This window comes from Falco rusticolus, chromosome 2, assembly GCF_015220075.1.
Source record: "Falco rusticolus isolate bFalRus1 chromosome 2, bFalRus1.pri, whole genome shotgun sequence".
NCBI classification, from domain to species: domain Eukaryota; kingdom Metazoa; phylum Chordata; class Aves; order Falconiformes; family Falconidae; genus Falco; species Falco rusticolus.
The window spans coordinates 55,192,723-55,209,827 of record NC_051188.1 but is presented as its reverse complement, the minus strand read 5'-3'; the positions used below and the strand labels follow the sequence as shown (position 1 = coordinate 55,209,827).

The 17,105-nt window shown below is 43.3% G+C and overlaps 1 protein-coding gene across 1 annotated transcript; it reads left to right on the top strand.

Moving 5' to 3' along the window:
- Positions 1–893: 893 nt before the first annotated feature.
- DCT (dopachrome tautomerase) lies at positions 894–16,759 on the top strand. The gene is made up of 8 exons (XM_037378566.1): positions 894–1,388; positions 6,857–7,156; positions 8,597–8,697; positions 9,779–9,945; positions 11,559–11,738; positions 11,844–11,979; positions 13,731–13,932; positions 16,141–16,759. Exons 1-8 carry the CDS (start codon positions 992–994, stop codon positions 16,320–16,322), a joined length of 1,665 nt encoding a protein of 554 aa, XP_037234463.1. The 5' UTR covers positions 894–991; the 3' UTR covers positions 16,323–16,759.
- Positions 16,760–17,105: the final 346 nt, after the last annotated feature.

Below are 17,105 nucleotides of genomic sequence, written 5' to 3'. Positions count from 1 at the left end.
ACTACTTTATTTTGATTTATTAATTTTATTCTTCTAGAACATAGGAGTTGCATTGTGGGCAAGAACTGCTGCATACTAGGAGCTTTTTAAAGTAATTTTTGTTGATGTCTTCGACAAAACCACTTGTCTGCATGTCTGGTGTGTGTATTGATCTTATGGTCTGTCTCCTGCCAGGTAGGTAATAAATGCTCAGCTGTGACGGCTCTGAAAGTCTAGCAGTCAGACCAGCCCCAAAACAACCTCTGGTGTAATGATGGGGAAAGGGTTAGAGAGCAAACAAGGACCGCTCACCCTTTTAAAAAAAAAACACCAAAACTCTTTTGCATGCAAAAAGCCTATTAAGAAGGGAATCCTTCTCCACTTTCCTCTCAAATGTTTACAGTACAAGCACTGGAGTTCTGCAGTCAGCAGAACAAGTCTCCATCCCAAACTGTTACTACCAGGTTTATGAATTTTTGTTAATGATGCACCTATATCCTCTGTGCTTCCAGTTAATTTTCTACTGCTACTGCTTTAGTGGAAAGTATTATCTTGCAGTGAATGAACTGAAAAGAGAAGGGATTTCCTCTTCTATTTATCATCTGTTTACAGGGTTTTGATTAAAAGAATAAACCTGCTTTTCCAGCCACCTCAGCTAAAACAAGACCATCAATTTCTGAAAGCTCATGAAAGACTTGGAGAAAAAATCTGAGGTATTCACTCTCCTGACAAGCTGCCAAAGCCTGCAGAACTTGCTCTCACGCTGGCACTTTTTTCTGCCCTTGATGTCATGTGCAAAACACGAGGATTTGTGCCCTGCTAATCCCTCTAATGAGGGCTTCTCCCAACCTCTATATAAACGCTGCTCAAAGCCGTGGCTGCTGGGCAGGCACCGCAGAGCCAAAGTGCCTGTCTTTTGAACCGCATTCAAGGCAATTAGAGACTGTGATTAAACAAACACCCAACACTGGCACCCTCAGCAGCGAGAGGGATTATCCCAGCTGGCTGGGGCATGGAGCTACGGCGAGGCCAGGTTGTCCCACAGCAGAGATCTCCCTGCTCCGCTCACTCAGGTCCAGCTGAGAGGCAGAGACTGCACCCAGCTGTAATGGGCGCCCTGAGGTGGCTTTTCTGGGCTGGTCTGGTCTATCTGAGCTGCTGCTGTCCCCCCCGGGCACAGGCACAGTTCCCCCGTGCCTGCATGACGGTGGATGCCCTTCGCTTGAAACGCTGCTGCCCGGCCTTGGGGACAGAGCCAGGCAATGTCTGCGGGTCCCTGCAGGGCAGGGGACGGTGTCAGGGTGTGCGAGCAGACACTCAGCCCTGGAGTGGCCCCTACACCCTTCGAAATGTGGATGACCGGGAACGGTGGCCCCTCAAGTTCTTCAACCAGAGCTGTTGGTGCACAGGTGAGAGGGGTGCTGGGGTGAGGAGACTGGGATAGATGGGTCTGTTAACCTTGCTCTGAAGGCCAGGAACATCCCTGGTGGCATAAGGCATCAAGATGGCTTCAAGTATTACCAGTTTCCAAAAAAATACTGTCCTGTTCATGATACTATCAGCACATCTTCAGAGCAACAGGGTTGAAAATGTGTTTTCTCTCATGCACGTTTGGGTTTTGCTCTTTGCCCCTGGAATTGTCCCTGTAGCCACTCATCACCCTTCTCCTCAGGGTTTTGGATGTTTCAGTACTGCATTCATCATCATGGTGCAGTGAACCTGGATCGGTGTCTTAGTCAGAGATTTATTGCTCTTGGAGCAGTACTTTGCAGCATGATATACCCCTGCGCACGGCGTGGATGTCTGACCAGGGTGTTCCCTACCCTAAGGTTGTTAACTAAATCTGTAACTTGCATTGATCCAAAATGAGTCTGTACAACCACCAAAGAGGCTATCCTGTCCTTTTCCTCCCCATCTCCAGCTGCTCCTTTCCACCTGTCACTTTACATGGGCTTCAGCCTTCATGTGCTGGAGACGAAGCAGATCAGGGATGAAATGTGCTTGAAGGCTAACCTGGCTAAAAGGATCAGGTTTTAGTAAGACCAGTTCACCAGTGCTGGCAGGAGAGAGGGGGTAGAAAGGTGAGGTCAGGGCAGGATGAGGTGACAGGACCCTTTCTCAGCAGCAGCCCTGGCTGAAGAAGGGTTAAAATGAGTAGGAACTGCAGCCTCAGCCCCAACTGCTTTGCAGGGCTGGCAGGAGATGGTACCAGGAGACAGGCAAAAAGGCACATCTCAAGCACTGAAAGCCACTTGCTAGGCAGATGTCAAATGCAGCCTGGGATTTCTTGTTGGAAACAAAAAGTTGTTTGAATTTTCTAATACGAGAAAAATAGCCTGCTTTCCTTCAACCTGGTTCTTAGAACTAGCTGAACTGTTTTGTTAAGATACACCTTGGCTCTCACTATCAAAAAAGTCTAGTGAGAAGGAAGCACTGCAGAAAATTTCAACCAACAAGGTTAAGTTTTGCCATGTTCTATCAACTGAAAGCACAGAGGTAGTGGCATGTGGCTTAAATGGATACATGGTGTTACTGAAGCTCCTCAAAATAATAACAGGCTTTAGCATGTAATTTGGTTTTTATCTTTGCCTTTTATTAGATTTCAAATGCTTGTGTGGAAGTACTTTTCCATACTTCTTACCAGAAAAATTGGATGTAGGTTTTCTTTCATTTTAAAGGTTCTTTTATACCTCCAAAACTGAAGTCAGGTATGACAGACCATCACAGACCCCGAGTCAGAAAAGCACCAAAGCACATAAGCATACACCAATATTTATGCAGGCTAAGTAATTAGGGCATCAAAACTTAGGAGTAAATTGAAGAGCAGTGCAGACAGACATGATCTGCATAGGCAGACATTAATTTGCTTCCAAGTAGAGGTGAGCACCAGCATTTGATATTTGCAGGGCTAGGTCCCAAGTTTTGTGAGGAGAACGTAGTGTCCTTTCATTCAGCCTTTGGCTGAGCTGTCTGCTCTCCTTGACTCTTCAAATCTGGTTTCTCCTGCTGTGTTTTTATTTCACTTACATTCCTCTTTCTCACTGAAGTCTTTATTATCTAAATGTACCAGCGATAAACTGCTGAGGTGGAAGACATCCTTAAGGATTATTTTCAGAAAGTTTTCCTGTGCTCTACTCTGCTTGATGTTGCATGCAAAGGCATTTCTGGGAGAACGCTAAGTTCACAGCTATGTGGGATTTCAGTTAGATTTGATGCTTTCACAATGCTGGTGATCGTGTATCTGTGTCTATTACTATTTTGTTGCCTTTTTTTTACTCTCTTTTGTACACTTGTTGGCTGTCTATGCACCAGAGGTTCAAGCGCTATGACAGGTCATCTTTATTGGGCATCTAGGGCTACAGTACCTATGGTAGGTAATATAAGTTAAATATGCTCATTCAAAGGGACCTAGAAGAGTGCACATCTCTACTATTAAGGTATCTTATTTTCCAAATAAATGTGATATGTAAACCACCTGTTTGAAATGGTTCCTGGCTTGTGCAAACTCCAACCCATGCCGAGGCTCTTTCTAGCATTTTAGCAGCAATATAAACAGTTGTGTTCCAGTGCCATCTTGGTACTGTGTAATTTATAGTTTAGAGATGGTGTATATGTTAAGTTGTGGGAACACATATTTGGTTAGATAGTGCCATTTAAATGTGTCATGTAGCTGATGGCTGTGTGGCAGGAAACCTGGAGAAGCTGTGAGGAACAGGGGCCAGGATTTTTCATTGGGAGGGATTCTGGAGTTCTTGCAATAAATTAATCCATTCGAGCTTTCTGCTAAAAAATTAGTAGGTAAGGATAAAAGAAACTCTGAAAATTTTGCCATTTGTTTTAGCTGTTCACTGAGGAAAAAATGTCTTAAAATCATATCCATCTAAAGAAAAAAAAAGGGAAAAAAAAGGGAAAAAAAAAGGAAAAAAAAGGAAGAAAATCCTAAACACAAACAAATATCGATGAGTAGTTATTGTGCGGTCAGATTATTTTATTTTTTTTTTCTCAAATTAATGTAAATTTTCTAAGGAATTTTTTTTTTAAAAACACATTTTTTTCCCCCATTTCTAGGCTTTAGCAGATAATATGCATTAGTCTTTCTTTAACTGGGGACAAATATAACAGAATAAGATTAGTACCACAGAAAGATCCAGCTTTACTTCCCACTTTTTGTAAAAAGAGCCATGGTCAAAAAGTCAATTGTAAGTCTGTTGTCAGGCTGCTGCTTGCTGCACATTTCACTGTGTGTTGGTGGCAGCAAAAATATCATCTCTAGGAAAAGGACATGGTTATGGCATGAATGTAGCTGGGAGGTAGCAGAGTTTTTATTTAATTCCTGTCTGATTTCAGTTTTGAATACATGGTATGTGTTCTACAGTTGGTTTTGGTGCACCTAATATTAATTCAATTTATATAATTTTTTAAACTAAAATGACCTGATGACAGTTCCTGACAGTGTGCAGTACTATGTGAGGGGGAATACGGTGATTTGTTTTTCAGTAGGGTGTATGTGTTGAATGAGACACAAGGTTGGATACACCAGTCTAACCCTGAGAATTACACAACAAAGCAGTACTTCAGTGGGATAGCTAAATTTAGAAGAATACGAAGACTTACAAACTAAATGTTATTTTGAGTTCTAAAGGATAAAATTGTACTAATGGGATACAGATCTGGTATAGCATTATAAAAACTCAGCACAGAAGATTACTGTGAAAAAAAACCACTGCAGTCATGTGGTTGCTAGTACAAGATTGTGACAGTGATTAAACAATGACGTAGTTTGAGTTCACTGAGGAGTAATTATCATTCCCATAATGAGGGAATAATTATCATTCATCTTTTTTCCTGCCACTTTCTAAGGCTGACATGTGGACATGTGCTGAACTTCTTTTTTTTCATATAAGTTTTCTGAGAGAAAAAAAAAATTAAATCTTTTCACATTCCTGTGCAGGAATCAATCTGGGGCAGGAAGGTTTAAATTCTATTGTTTAGCTGTAAGCAAATTGCCAGTTAAACCATATAGCTGATATGATGGCCCTCCCATTAGGTAAAAATGAGCTTTTGAAGTAGTTATAAAATATATTTCATTTACTTATTGTAGGGCAATGTGGCTGTGGGATAATGCTAAATTATAATCATACCTTGATGACCCTGTTAAAGCCCGTGCTAGGTACAGATCTTCCACACCATACAGCCTAACCTTATGCCAAATGAAGAGTTAGAAAAGACAGAAGAGCTAACCATTTATCTCACATGGTAGCAATCCTAATCCTACCCTTGGGATACTGCAGTATGAGGGTGTTTCAAATCTAATATAACTCCTGTTTTAATGCAATGGCTAAAGAGGTCTGAAAAGCAGTCCTTTCTCCCCATCCAATAAATGATACGTATTAAGCTAGTCTCTGTGGAAGGAGGAGGCACGGCAGCTGCTCAGACTTCATCTTGGTGCAATAAAACAAGGAAGAAGATGGTGAGTTTTGGATGGGTTTCTTTTTCCTGAAGAAAAGACAGTTGATGGAGTTATTGATTTGTGTTATGCTCGCTGTCTGAAGACCAACCACAGGCTATGACTGCCTAGAGGTAGAAAAATCCCTGTCTGTGAGTTCAGGCAATCACTGGGCTTAAGAAGCAGCTACAGCGGTGTGATAACTGGTGTTAGCATGCACCGGTGATGTATGAACATATATGAAGTGTTGAGTCATAAGAAGTGTCTTTTTCTCAGTGTTTAGGGACATCTGCCCATCCAAGAACACTTCATAAGCCACTTCCCCATCTCCATGTTAGCCCGAAGCCTGTCCTGGGTCTAGGGGCATGTGGGGAGCAGTGAGATTTTGTGGCATATTGGAAAACGATTGGCATGGGTTGTTGTGGAGTGACTGTATACAGGAGGCTGGAGGGAGGGTGGGTTTAGGGAGTCTCAGTGCAGATTCTGGAGAACAGAGTGGAGATCCTGGAGGACCCCTGGTTGCCCCTGTGCTCCCTCCTTCCTCTGGCAGCAAAGCCCACCGTCCTACACCACTATGCCTGTGTGCAGGCAGGAGGCATATGTCCACTGCAGGAACGGTAGGCTGCCCCCATCTCCCCTGGCAAAGGCAAAGCAAGCTGCAGCAGGGCCTTTCTGCTGCTGCTGGCGGTCTGCCACAGTGGGCAAGAGGCCATGCTTAAAGCAAGCGCTGCTTTCCTGGGCTCTTCCACCACGTTACAGGGTCTGAGCTAATGCCCAGAGTGGACCCGATTACTTGACTTGGGAATGATGCCAGCGGGGGATGCTGGTATTGCAGTGTTTCTCAGGCTCTTATCACAGCACCATTTAAAAGTGCTTAAAGCGTGACCTTCGGCACCCCTGATGCTTGTCCTGGATTGTGCTGGGTACCAGATACACCATTAACAGGTGTTAGTTTTCCCAAGTTTTGTCCTTAAGAGAACTGTTTTGTTTGGGGATTTTTTTTCTGTGCTTAAGGATCCATGTGAACTCACCATTTCTTGGGTTTGATCCTGGAAGTCTGGCAGTACTTGAGAGCCAGTTGAGCACAGCACTTCATCATGTGCTTAACCTGCTCAGGCCCCTGTTTGGTGACACTCCTCATGTGTCTGTGGGCTTTGCAGAGCTCCAGGCACGTTGGGGCGTCAAGCCCATCACCCAGAGCTTCACCTCTGCAGCTGGCTGAGTATGATTCTTGGTCCTGCCGTGGCTCTGGGAAGCGAGCTATCCTTCTGCTTAGGCAATTAGCAAAGCTGCTAGCCTGCTCAGCTGCTGTCCCTTCCAGGAACTGGCAACGCTGGGGGAAAAAGAGCACTAATTCTTAATTCTTCTGCATTTCACTGTTAGTTTTCCTTGATTCATAATGTCACAGCTGCTCTTTCCCTCTTGATTCAGGAAACTTTGCTGGCTATAACTGTGGTGACTGCAAGTTTGGCTGGACTGGCCCTGAATGCAACGTGAGGAAGCCAGCGGTGGTCAGGAAGGATGTCCACTCCCTGACAGCAGAGGAGAGAGAGCAGTTCTTTGATGCTCTAGACCGTGCAAAGACAACTGTTCACCCAGACTATGTAATTGCAACTCAGCACTGGATAAGTCTGCTTGGTCCCACCGGAGAGGAACCACAAATTGCCAACTGTAGTATTTATAACTACTTTGTTTGGCTTCATTACTACTCAGTCAGAGACACGCTATTAGGTTAGTGCTTTTCTTATCCAACGGGCTCTGCGCGTAAAGGGTGGAAAGTATTGCTGAACAAAGGTAAGTATGCTTAAACTCAGCTGTGCTACTTCATCAAGCAGTGAGTCCTGGTGGGAGCAGATCTATAGAGTGAAACAGTTGGTGGTGAGAAACTGGTGACCATCCGCAGTTGAGGGAGGTGTGCTCAGACCTGCTGCAGCCCGGTCCCTGTACCCTGTGGCGACTGGAGCACACCAGGCACACCCCTGGTGCATCTTCCATCTGACAGGGAAGCAGTTCACAATCTCCACTACTGGGTGAACTGAAGTGTGGTCAGGCAGTGACTGACTTCAAAACAGATGTTTCTAGTCCACAGGACAAGGTATATTTGGTAGCAGCGGGAAAGGGGATCTGCACTGGTGAAGGCAGAGATGTTGGGGACCAGAGCGCTGCTGCTTTCTGTGGCCTCCAGCCAGTCACTGAGGGTGGGGTTTGCCTGACCATCCACAGCCAGCTCTGAAACCAAACCAGGTTAGAGGTTTAGGTATCTAACCCCATGCTTTCTCCCAAATCCAGATTCCTAGTCCTCATTGCTCTTCTGGATAGACGCACCTACGCCATCCCCATTTCACAAAGCTCATCTCTTGCAGGAGGACGCACCAGTATGGCTTTTCTACCTGGCAAACTGAACCCAAATCTACCTCCTTGCTAGGGGGTATTTGCTACCCTGGAGTGGATTTCCTTCAGTGTGCCCTTCTGATGATGTTCCATTTTGCAGGGCTGAAGGAAGCAGTCTCTGGCCTAGCAAGAGCGGAGGTCCTTCAGGGGACAGGACAGTCACATGGAAAGGGAAAGGGGCAACTTCTAGTGCTGCTGCAGTGATAAATAAATTCGTGCATGGGCTGCATGAAGCTTGCTGCAGTAATAAACAAATCCATATGCGGTTTGAAGCCTCTAGCTTTTGAGTGTCTTAGTTCTCATGTGTAATAACAAGAGCACAATACAAGAAATAACAAGCACAATTTGAAGAAAATTGGCAAAGGTTGTTGAATTACTGTTGCCAGGTTATGGAAAATGCCAAGGTTCTCATGACAGATACACACTGTAAGTCCTGCGGCTGAGCAAGAAAATGAGCTAATGTGGTACATGTTAGCAAGGATCTAAGGTTTTAGACAATAAGACTGTGTCTTAAAACCAAAATCCACTAAAGTGATAAGAAATCTTCACAATATTCTACTGGGGGAATGTGAAGTTTTGAGAAGCACTGAAGTCAATATCCACAGAGGAGTTTGTTTCACTTGTCCCATGTAAATGTTGTAGCTTCTGATGTGTGTGCTCTTTCCAAAGGCGCAGAGCTGTAGGCTTTTGTTTAACTCCACTCCAGGCAACAGAAGAAAGTGCTGCCTTTCTCTTGAGCCTCCTTTGGTGCTAAGTGCTTATTTTATCTTCCTTTTGTAGGACCTGGCCTCCCCTTCACAGGTATTGATTTCTCCCATCAAGGACCCGCCTTTGTTACTTGGCATAGGTACCATTTGCTGTTGCTGGAGAGAGACCTGCAGGTTAGCTGAACAGCCTTTCCCTTTCTTCATGCAGCTTCTCTCTTTTGCTATGTGACTCTCGAGCCAGCGAAGGGTAAGCTGTTTCCTAGGATAGATTCTTACCAAAATTCCCAGGAGTGTTTGTTCACTGATCCTTTTTTGTTTAAATTGAAATTAGTCCTCAGTATCTTGAAAGATACTGAGGATTGAACAGTTTCTTACTGTGAACAGTGATGTGAGGGTTATAATGCAGATTTTTTTTCTTCATCTCCACAACGGAGGACAGATTATGTGAATTAACACTATCTATTAATAAAATCAGAGCAACATCTACACGTAAAACTTGGTAACATATAGTGTCTGCTGATACTGAAGATACCACAAAAGCAACTCTAAATATTACCCCTTTTAAATGTGCTTATGTTATACATTTAATACATACATACATTTAGTAATACATCTTTTACAGAAATATATGTTAACGTGCCCAACAGTCAGTTGCCAAAGCATTGACTCATTTCCATTTGCATTATTTCTACATTGGAAATGTTACTGTATTTCAGCCTTGCAGATCTCTAATGAAAATGGTTGGTATCAAAATAGCTGCAGGATCTTGCTTGCATGAAATCGTGTCTAACAAGCAAGGACAAGCAAATGCACTGTATTCCTCTCTTAATGGAAGTTCAGATTCTTCCCCAGGGCTAGCCTTTCTGGAGCGAAAGCAAACCACATGCTCAATTTTACCCATTACCCACTTACATAACTCAGAAAGCCTCTTAGTTGCTTAAGGCTCAATTCACCTCTGCTGCTGCCCTCCTGCCCAATCTCTTGAGTTGGCAGAAAGCCTAACATGGACAAAAGCAGCGCAGTCCAACATTAAAGGAACCAGTGACAATGTCTTTGCTTGGACTGACTTAACGCCCCAATCTTTTGAAAGGAGTTGGAGCAGTGCTGTGAAATTTGTGTAGCTGAAATGCAGAATGAAAAGCAGAATGTCCAGTGAAAAATCTAGTGAACACCCAGTGAAACAACTTTCAGGAGTCCCTTTCTTTCTCTTTCCTTTGAAGGTGATTCCCTGGTAATGCATTTTTGTCCATTGCAGCGGCTGATAGGCAACGACTCCTTTGCGCTGCCCTACTGGAACTTTGCCACAGGTAGAAATGAATGCGACATCTGCACGGACCAGCTCTTTGGAGCATCACGGCCGGATGACCCGGGGCTGATCAGCCTGAGCTCCAGGTTCTCCCAGTGGCAAGTAGTTTGTAACAGGTACGAGAATATCTTGGGCAAGATTGCATACCGACCAAACCTTGTTGCTGTTCAGTATTTACAGCGTGGGCTGCTCTCTGTGTGAGTGAATGGTGGGAAAAGAGCCAAGGCATCTTTTTTAAAGCTGGAAATTATGGTTGGTTTGTGTGTAGATGGTGCTGTGTAAACTTTTCCCCCTGGTATTACGGAAGTCTATTTTTTAAAAATGATTCTTTTGGTACAGGATTTTAGTCAATTCAGCCAATTTGAGGCTGCCAAAAGTCTGAAGAGTGTGCACATTGGCAAATACCTTTTAAAAGAAGAAATGCCTGCATGTCAGTTCTCTGTAACAAATACCCAACTGATTTTGGCAGTGGAAACAGAAAACTGTTTTGGCATATAGGAAGCCAGAGACAGGCTGAAAGATCTGTTCCCTTGTATTGGGTGAGACCTTAACCTTGATCTATTTAGTGCAGTTTAGGGATTGACTTCGAAGTGGCTGAGATTTCACATGGAAAACAACACAGACACAGCCAGGAGCTTGCTGCCAGCTCTCTTTAGGCATATACCATTTGGGTGAGAGCAGGGCTTTGACGGGTGATTCACATGCAGGATCAGGGTGCCACGACATAATATGCTGCCAGTTACAATACCCATATAACATTCTTCTGTCAGCTCAGGGGCAGCATGCAGTCAGTCAGACGGAGGTACCGAGAGCTCAGGGCTTTTCAAAAGAGTCTGTCTCTGGGTACCTAAAGAGCTATTTGAAATTCTAGCTTTAGGCACCAGTTGGCTTTAAATCTTGCCCCTACTTTTTCTCCAAGATAAATAGGGCTTTGTTTTTTCTTGAAAACTGAAGTGACTAAACTTTTGCCTTGCCAAGGTTAAACAGAGAATGGCTGTTGTTTACTTCAGGAGTTTCTGAAAATGCCATTTCATTTCGTAATGAATAGCATAGAATTTTTTCAGAAATGTTACACTGTTTTTCTCCTCCTCCTTCCCTCTTTACCTCTCTGATATAAAGGACTTGCTTTCCATTAGCTGCTGGGCAACTCCTGCAACCGCAGTTTGTCCTCCAGGCCCCGAGAAAGAGGATGTAATGCATTGCAGTTGCTTTTCTTTGAAAGGGTATGAGGGATGGAAAGGAAAATCCTGTTTTCTGTCATTCCTTGCATTTTCTCAGCCCATCCCACAGTGGGACTTTGCTGGGTTTTTTATCCTCTTTGTTAAGAGTAAAAAACTCAGTCCTTACTCAGGACTGAAAGTTCATCAATTCAGAATTCAAAAGGCTGTTTTAGATTGTCTGGCAAAACCTGTTCTTCCAAAGCCCTTGGGAGGGGAGAATGTGTTCTAAAGCATCCTCTCTCTGTGGACAACGAAGCTGGTAACTCTTGGTCCAAATGACTGACGATCCACAGAGGACGGTGAGCCACAGCAAGACACGGCACAGTGGCAGTCTTGAAATAAATTCAGCTTCCAGGCCACAGGAGGTGAACTGAGATTCCCCAAGTGGTGTCAGTGCCTAACCCCTGCTCGCTCACACATATAGCCGAGGCCTCTTCTGTACTACAGGAGTAAAAGGCAACAACAAATCATCACCTGCTGACTTGTGCCTCTTTCTGTTTCATGCTCAGCTTGGATGACTACAACCGCCTGGTCACGCTGTGCAACGGCAGTGATGAAGGGCCGCTGCAGCGGAGGCTGCCCGGGGGGTCCAGCGAGCAGCTGCCCACTGTGGAGGATGTCAGGAGGTGCCTTTCCCTGCAGGAGTTTGACAGTCCCCCCTTTTTCCGCAATTCCAGTTTCAGTTTCAGGTTTGTCCTTCAGCTGCTCCAGAGCCAGCTGGGTCATGGGTTTTCTTTATGTGCGGAGCTGTCAGCAAAATATGGTTACTTGATGCTGCCTTTATCCACCCCCAGGAATGCGCTGGAGGGCTTCGATAAACCAGGTGAAGCCCTTAACTCGCCGATGCTGAGCCTTCATAATTTGGCTCACTCTTTCTTGAACGGGACCAGTGTTCTCCCTCATGCAGCTGCCAACGATCCCATCTTCGTGGTATGTCTTTTTCCCCCAGCGTGAGCGGCAGTGGTTGTAGTTCAAAGGCACCTATTTCACCAGGGTTTTGCTGAACAGAAGTGAATTCCCTAAAAATAACTTCTTTAAATAGAAAAGGAGACATCTTTTCTCTTTTCTTGAACACTGTCACACCTGCATAATGGTCAAATAAAGAGGGAAGAAATCTCAGGATGATTTGTAAAATATGAATAAATTTCTGGGGAGAAGAGCTGCTATTCCAACTCATGTTACCCTGAATCCTTTCATTAGGCGGTATCTAAATTTAATGGCTTATACCAGACAATTTTACAGCAACAAGATAAACTGAACGTGGGGCTAGTTATTTTTGAGCAGTAGAGAATGAGTAGTTTGTTTCTTCATTTCACAATTCACAGGCTAAAAGGAAGTGCATCTCATTTCAGGGTCTCTTGGGAAGTAGAAATAATGTGATTTCACTGGTGCATTGATACAGTGCTGCACTGCAATGAGCAGCACAAATAGCAATGGGCAAATAAAAAACCAACAGTTGACTGCTTACACTTCTTTCTCTCCTAATAAATTCATGCCATTTTCTTTTCCTCTTTGTTAGATTAAACCACACTGATTATACAGATAAATTCTAATACAATTAATTTCTTTCCTACCTTTATTTTAAGTTTGCAACTTTGTGTTGGAGAAATTAATTCAAGTACTTGTGTAGTGGTTCTCCAGCTCATTTTCTTAATAATTCTTGTATTCATGCATGATTTTTTTTCTTGTACAATAAAGTCTTCATTTCACTGTGCTGTAATTTTATATGCAAGATTATTTTCTGTAGGATATTTTCTAATTTTTTTCCAGCTTTGTAATTAAGAAACATATGTACAGCAGAAATTAATTTGAATTAGCCCAGACATTTGTAATAGCCATCTGAAACAACTTTCCTGTGTTAGTGCTTTATAGACCTATAAACTGACTGGGCAAGACCTGGTAGAATTCATGGGTACCTGGAGCTTTGGAGCTGGTGGCACCCTCTAAAATGAGCATGAAGTGATCAAATTTCCTGCAGTATTTTATACCTGTTCGGAGATGAGAGGTATTAAAATAGATTTGAGAGGTGCATTCACCTGGATGAGCTCAGTGGGCCCTCATTTGAGAGGCAGAGGACCTGCCCATTCAATGACAGCTGATATTAAACTGTCTGGAGAAAGCTTATTATGAACAAGCAGCAACAAAGACATATACAGTAAAATGTCCCATGCAGAAGATTAATTTACTCCCATCTCGTGAGCTTTCCTTGTTTCCTGTAGAGGAATGGAGGCAGTGGGTTGATCAGCATTGCTGACACGCAGCTGTGGCCTTGCCTCAGAGGGGTGGGTTGATTGACATGGACGATGTGCAGCTGTAGCTCATCCCGCTAAGTGGTTAAATAGCCCTGAGGATGGTGGGAGAGGGGTTGGACTTGGATGGAGGAGCAGTGGTGTGGTCTGACCTTGGGAGGAAGGGGATACAGCCCAGACAGCAGAATCTGACCGATGGTAAAAGCCTTGTTGTAGCCTACTGGTTTGTTTGTGCTGCAACAATTGGTGCCCCGTGTGAGGCTGACTGAGTTGGACTCTGACTACAACAGTTTCCCATTCTGTAAATCCCATGTAAATTAAATTAACCTCTTCTCTTTCAAAAGCTGCTGCCACCTTAGGTGAGAGTGTCTTAAAAGCCTTTGAGTTCTGAAAGAGATTAATGAATGTGTGTGCCCATGCCTGGATTTGCAGGTTCTTCACTCCTTTACTGATGCCATCTTTGATGAGTGGATGAAGCGGTTTAACCCCCCTGACAATGCCTGGCCTGAGGAGCTGGCCCCCATCGGTCACAACAGACTATATAACATGGTCCCTTTTTTCCCTCCTGTGACCAACAATGAGCTTTTCCAAACCGCCGAGCAGCTTGGCTACACCTATGCCATTGACCTGCCAGGTATGTCTCAGAGATGCGGAGGCTGTTCCAGGCTAGGCAGTGAGACAGCTCACATTTTCAATGACACAGGCATATGGAGAATAAGGCACCTTTCACAAAACACATGGGTCTGTTCACTTACTCGCTAGCAAACTCATGGTGGCACACAGAGGTAGTTACAACTCGCTATGTAAGTCGTGGTAACTGCTAGTCTGCACATACTTCATTTGCTCTGCTGCAAAATGCATCAACTTGTACTAGTCCAGTGTTGATGACAGTGCTCCTTTGGGGATGAGGAGTCTTTGATTTTGGCTGCTGCTTCCAGCACTGTTTATGTCTGTTACAGGATCCTTTAACCTGTCAGAGGTCAGGCACCCTGCCAGGGAGCTCATCTGGCTAATGCTGGTCATTAGAAAATACTTGTTTTGCACAGGGCCCTGGATAAAAGAGGTGTGAGTCTCATTAGAGATGAACTCCATTAATCTTTGGATGCCCTGGAGAGATGTACCTGGGTGTTATGTGTTATAAAACCCCAATTTTAAAGATTTTCCATGCCCATCGGTGTGATGTACCTTAAGGTTTGTCTATTTGTTTGAAATTATTTTTGACACAAATCAGATAAAGACAAAAAGCAAGAAAGCAAAGTATATATATGCACAAAATCAAAAATTTGCAACACGAGTTACAAATATTTGTAAAAGGCATAAGGGTAAGAAATGTATGAAAACCATGCTTCAGCAGCTTTACTGAAGATTAAATGTGAGCATTTTCTTTCTGCACCTTGGTATTCCTTTGAGAGGCAGTAGGTGCTTATCTAAACAGTGTGGCCAGGAATTTCTCCTAAATGCTTATCATATATCTGTGGTTTTAATCTGTGGAGACTGTTTAAAGGTCTGTAGGTCTATAGACTGCAAAAGATTGAAACCCTTGTCCTCAGGCTGCATTCATGCAGGGGAGCCCTGACTTGTGGTGACATGCTACCTGCTTCTGCAGTGCTTTTCTTGGGGGTATCCCCAGAATTTCCCCATAAAACTTAAACTTCCCCTTTTATAGAGTAAGTTTTCCTCCGCTGGGACTAGTGTCCCCCCTCCTGCTTTGGAAATGCTACTGCCCCTTGGGCATGAGGTACCCAGAAAGGAACAAAGGCAGCTTGTGATTCTGCCACTTCAGCTCTCTGTGAAGCAGTGTTATCTATCCCTGTCTGCATGGTCTGTGTTCAGACAATAAAACTTTTACATCCAAACCCTTCTCTTTTATCTAAGTATATAACTTGCTAATTCTACTTCATGTAACCACATTAGAAATCAACACACGTTAATACATTGCTGGCTCTTACTTGAAAGATGGTAAAGTGCCAAACAATTCTTTTTGGGACCTTACTGAATTTAGGTGTGCTTGCCCTCAGCTCTTTTGTTGACAGAGACTGCAGATTGGGGAACCGAACCTTTAGGTGCTTTCATAGTCTTTGTGACATCTCCCTGGGCCATCTGTCTCCTTAATCCTGTATGTCTAACTAACTTCTAAATATCTTAAGTCCTTTTGAGAGCTTTTGTGAAAATTTAGTCAAATGTAATGATTGCCATCTCAGTATATGTGGCATTTTTCAGAACAGCAGAGCAGCCAATTTTTTCTTCTGAAAGCATAAATGAAACCAAATTCATCCAAGTGGAGCAGTGTTATTAGAAGAATGGGCAATATTATCTTAGAAGACAGTGGTTCCCCAGAAGTGGTTCAAAATCAGAGGATGCAATCTGGAGCTGGCTGGCAGAACCACACTAAACTAGTGTTCTCAGTTAAAAGGTTAACAATGGGCTGCTTTGTGGTCTACAGAAAAATTTGAGGGTTTTCTGTTGACCAAAATAGCTTAGAAACCGCTATGCTGAAATGTCATTATAGAAAGAATTGCTAAGTCATTCATAATTTTGGCCAAATTAGATAAGAGAATGATCTTTTTGTCTTGTCACTGTTAACCTTTCCCATTCTCAACACTTTAATTTGTATGAAAGGTTGAAGTTTAAATTCAGCTGTAGCATTCTCTGGCAGGAAACATCTTTGGCTCTGGTATATATGTTGGTTACATGGTGCATTACCAGCTTCCCCTGTGGCCAGTGGATTGCTAAGCTACACAAGTAATGATAATTACCAGGCTGTGGGACATATTCTTTCTTCTGTGTAATTTGAAAAATGAAATTATGGGCTGTTCTCACTTCAGATGTTTCATATTTCTAGGTTCCCTTGAAGAAACCCAAGCCTGGGCTGTCATGGTTGGATCCACAATTGGAGGAGCACTTACAGCTCTGGCTGTGCTTGTTTTGCTGCTTGTACTTTTCCAGCACCGAAGGCAGAGAAGAGGTTTTGAGCCACTGATGAACGTGAGCTTTAGCCCCAAAAAGTACATGGAAGAGGCTTAGTGCCCTTGCTTTGTTTCTTTGCGTATTCCTGTAGGAAGTGACCTTGATAGCCTTATTGAGATCTTAGCTGAGAGTTTATCACACACTCCTTTGGCAGCTGACTACATTGTTCTCATTCAGGTTTTCCTGTTACCTGTGAATTGTAATATATGCAGTATCTGGGTACATATGTGCAAGGCCCAAGACAGGTCAGATTTTTCTCATTACCAAATATTATCCGGAGTGTGTGACCCTTGTAGGTCATCCTCTATAGATTTAGATCAAGACACCTAAGAATCTAAACAGAAGAAATCCAACTTGAATAACCAAGATAATGTTTCACCTCAATGTGTTTTTGATTTCATATAGCAGCTCTAAGATGTGCTGAAAGTTATTAACTCTACATATACATTTGAATAACATATTATCTTACAGTTATCAATAAATATTCTTAATAACATAGTCTTTTTTTAAGGTTCAAAGTGTTTCATACTGTTTGATAAAATACTATAGGAACTCCCTGGTTACAGTTTATTTCAGAAGCACGATCAATTCCATATGTTATTTCCAGTCAAGCTGATGTTTAGCATTAGGTAAACTTCCAAACTCAAATTCTCCTAAAATTTAAGACCAGGAGTTCCCTGACAGCTGGATGCACACTTGTGCTTTATCTCTGTGTTAGGAACCTGTGACACAAGTTTAAAATGGTGTTTTGCTTTCTCCATTTTGGCCCTGCTGCACTGTTTCATGAATCTAGACTTATATTTCCAAAGTTGGGGACCTGGGACCCATGACCCAAGGTAA

What these genes read in the sequence shown, in the direction of transcription:
- DCT (XM_037378566.1), top strand. Translation starts at nt 992, where the DNA reads ATGGAGCTACGGCGAGGCCAGGTTGTCCCACAGCAGAGATCTCCCTGC. An exon ending in TGGCAAGTAGTTTGTAACAG is followed by an intron (nt 9,946 to 11,558) that starts GTACGAGAATAT and finishes TTTCATGCTCAG; the next exon opens with CTTGGATGACTACAACCGCC. An exon ending in AATTCCAGTTTCAGTTTCAG is followed by an intron (nt 11,739 to 11,843) that starts GTTTGTCCTTCA and finishes ATCCACCCCCAG; the next exon opens with GAATGCGCTGGAGGGCTTCG.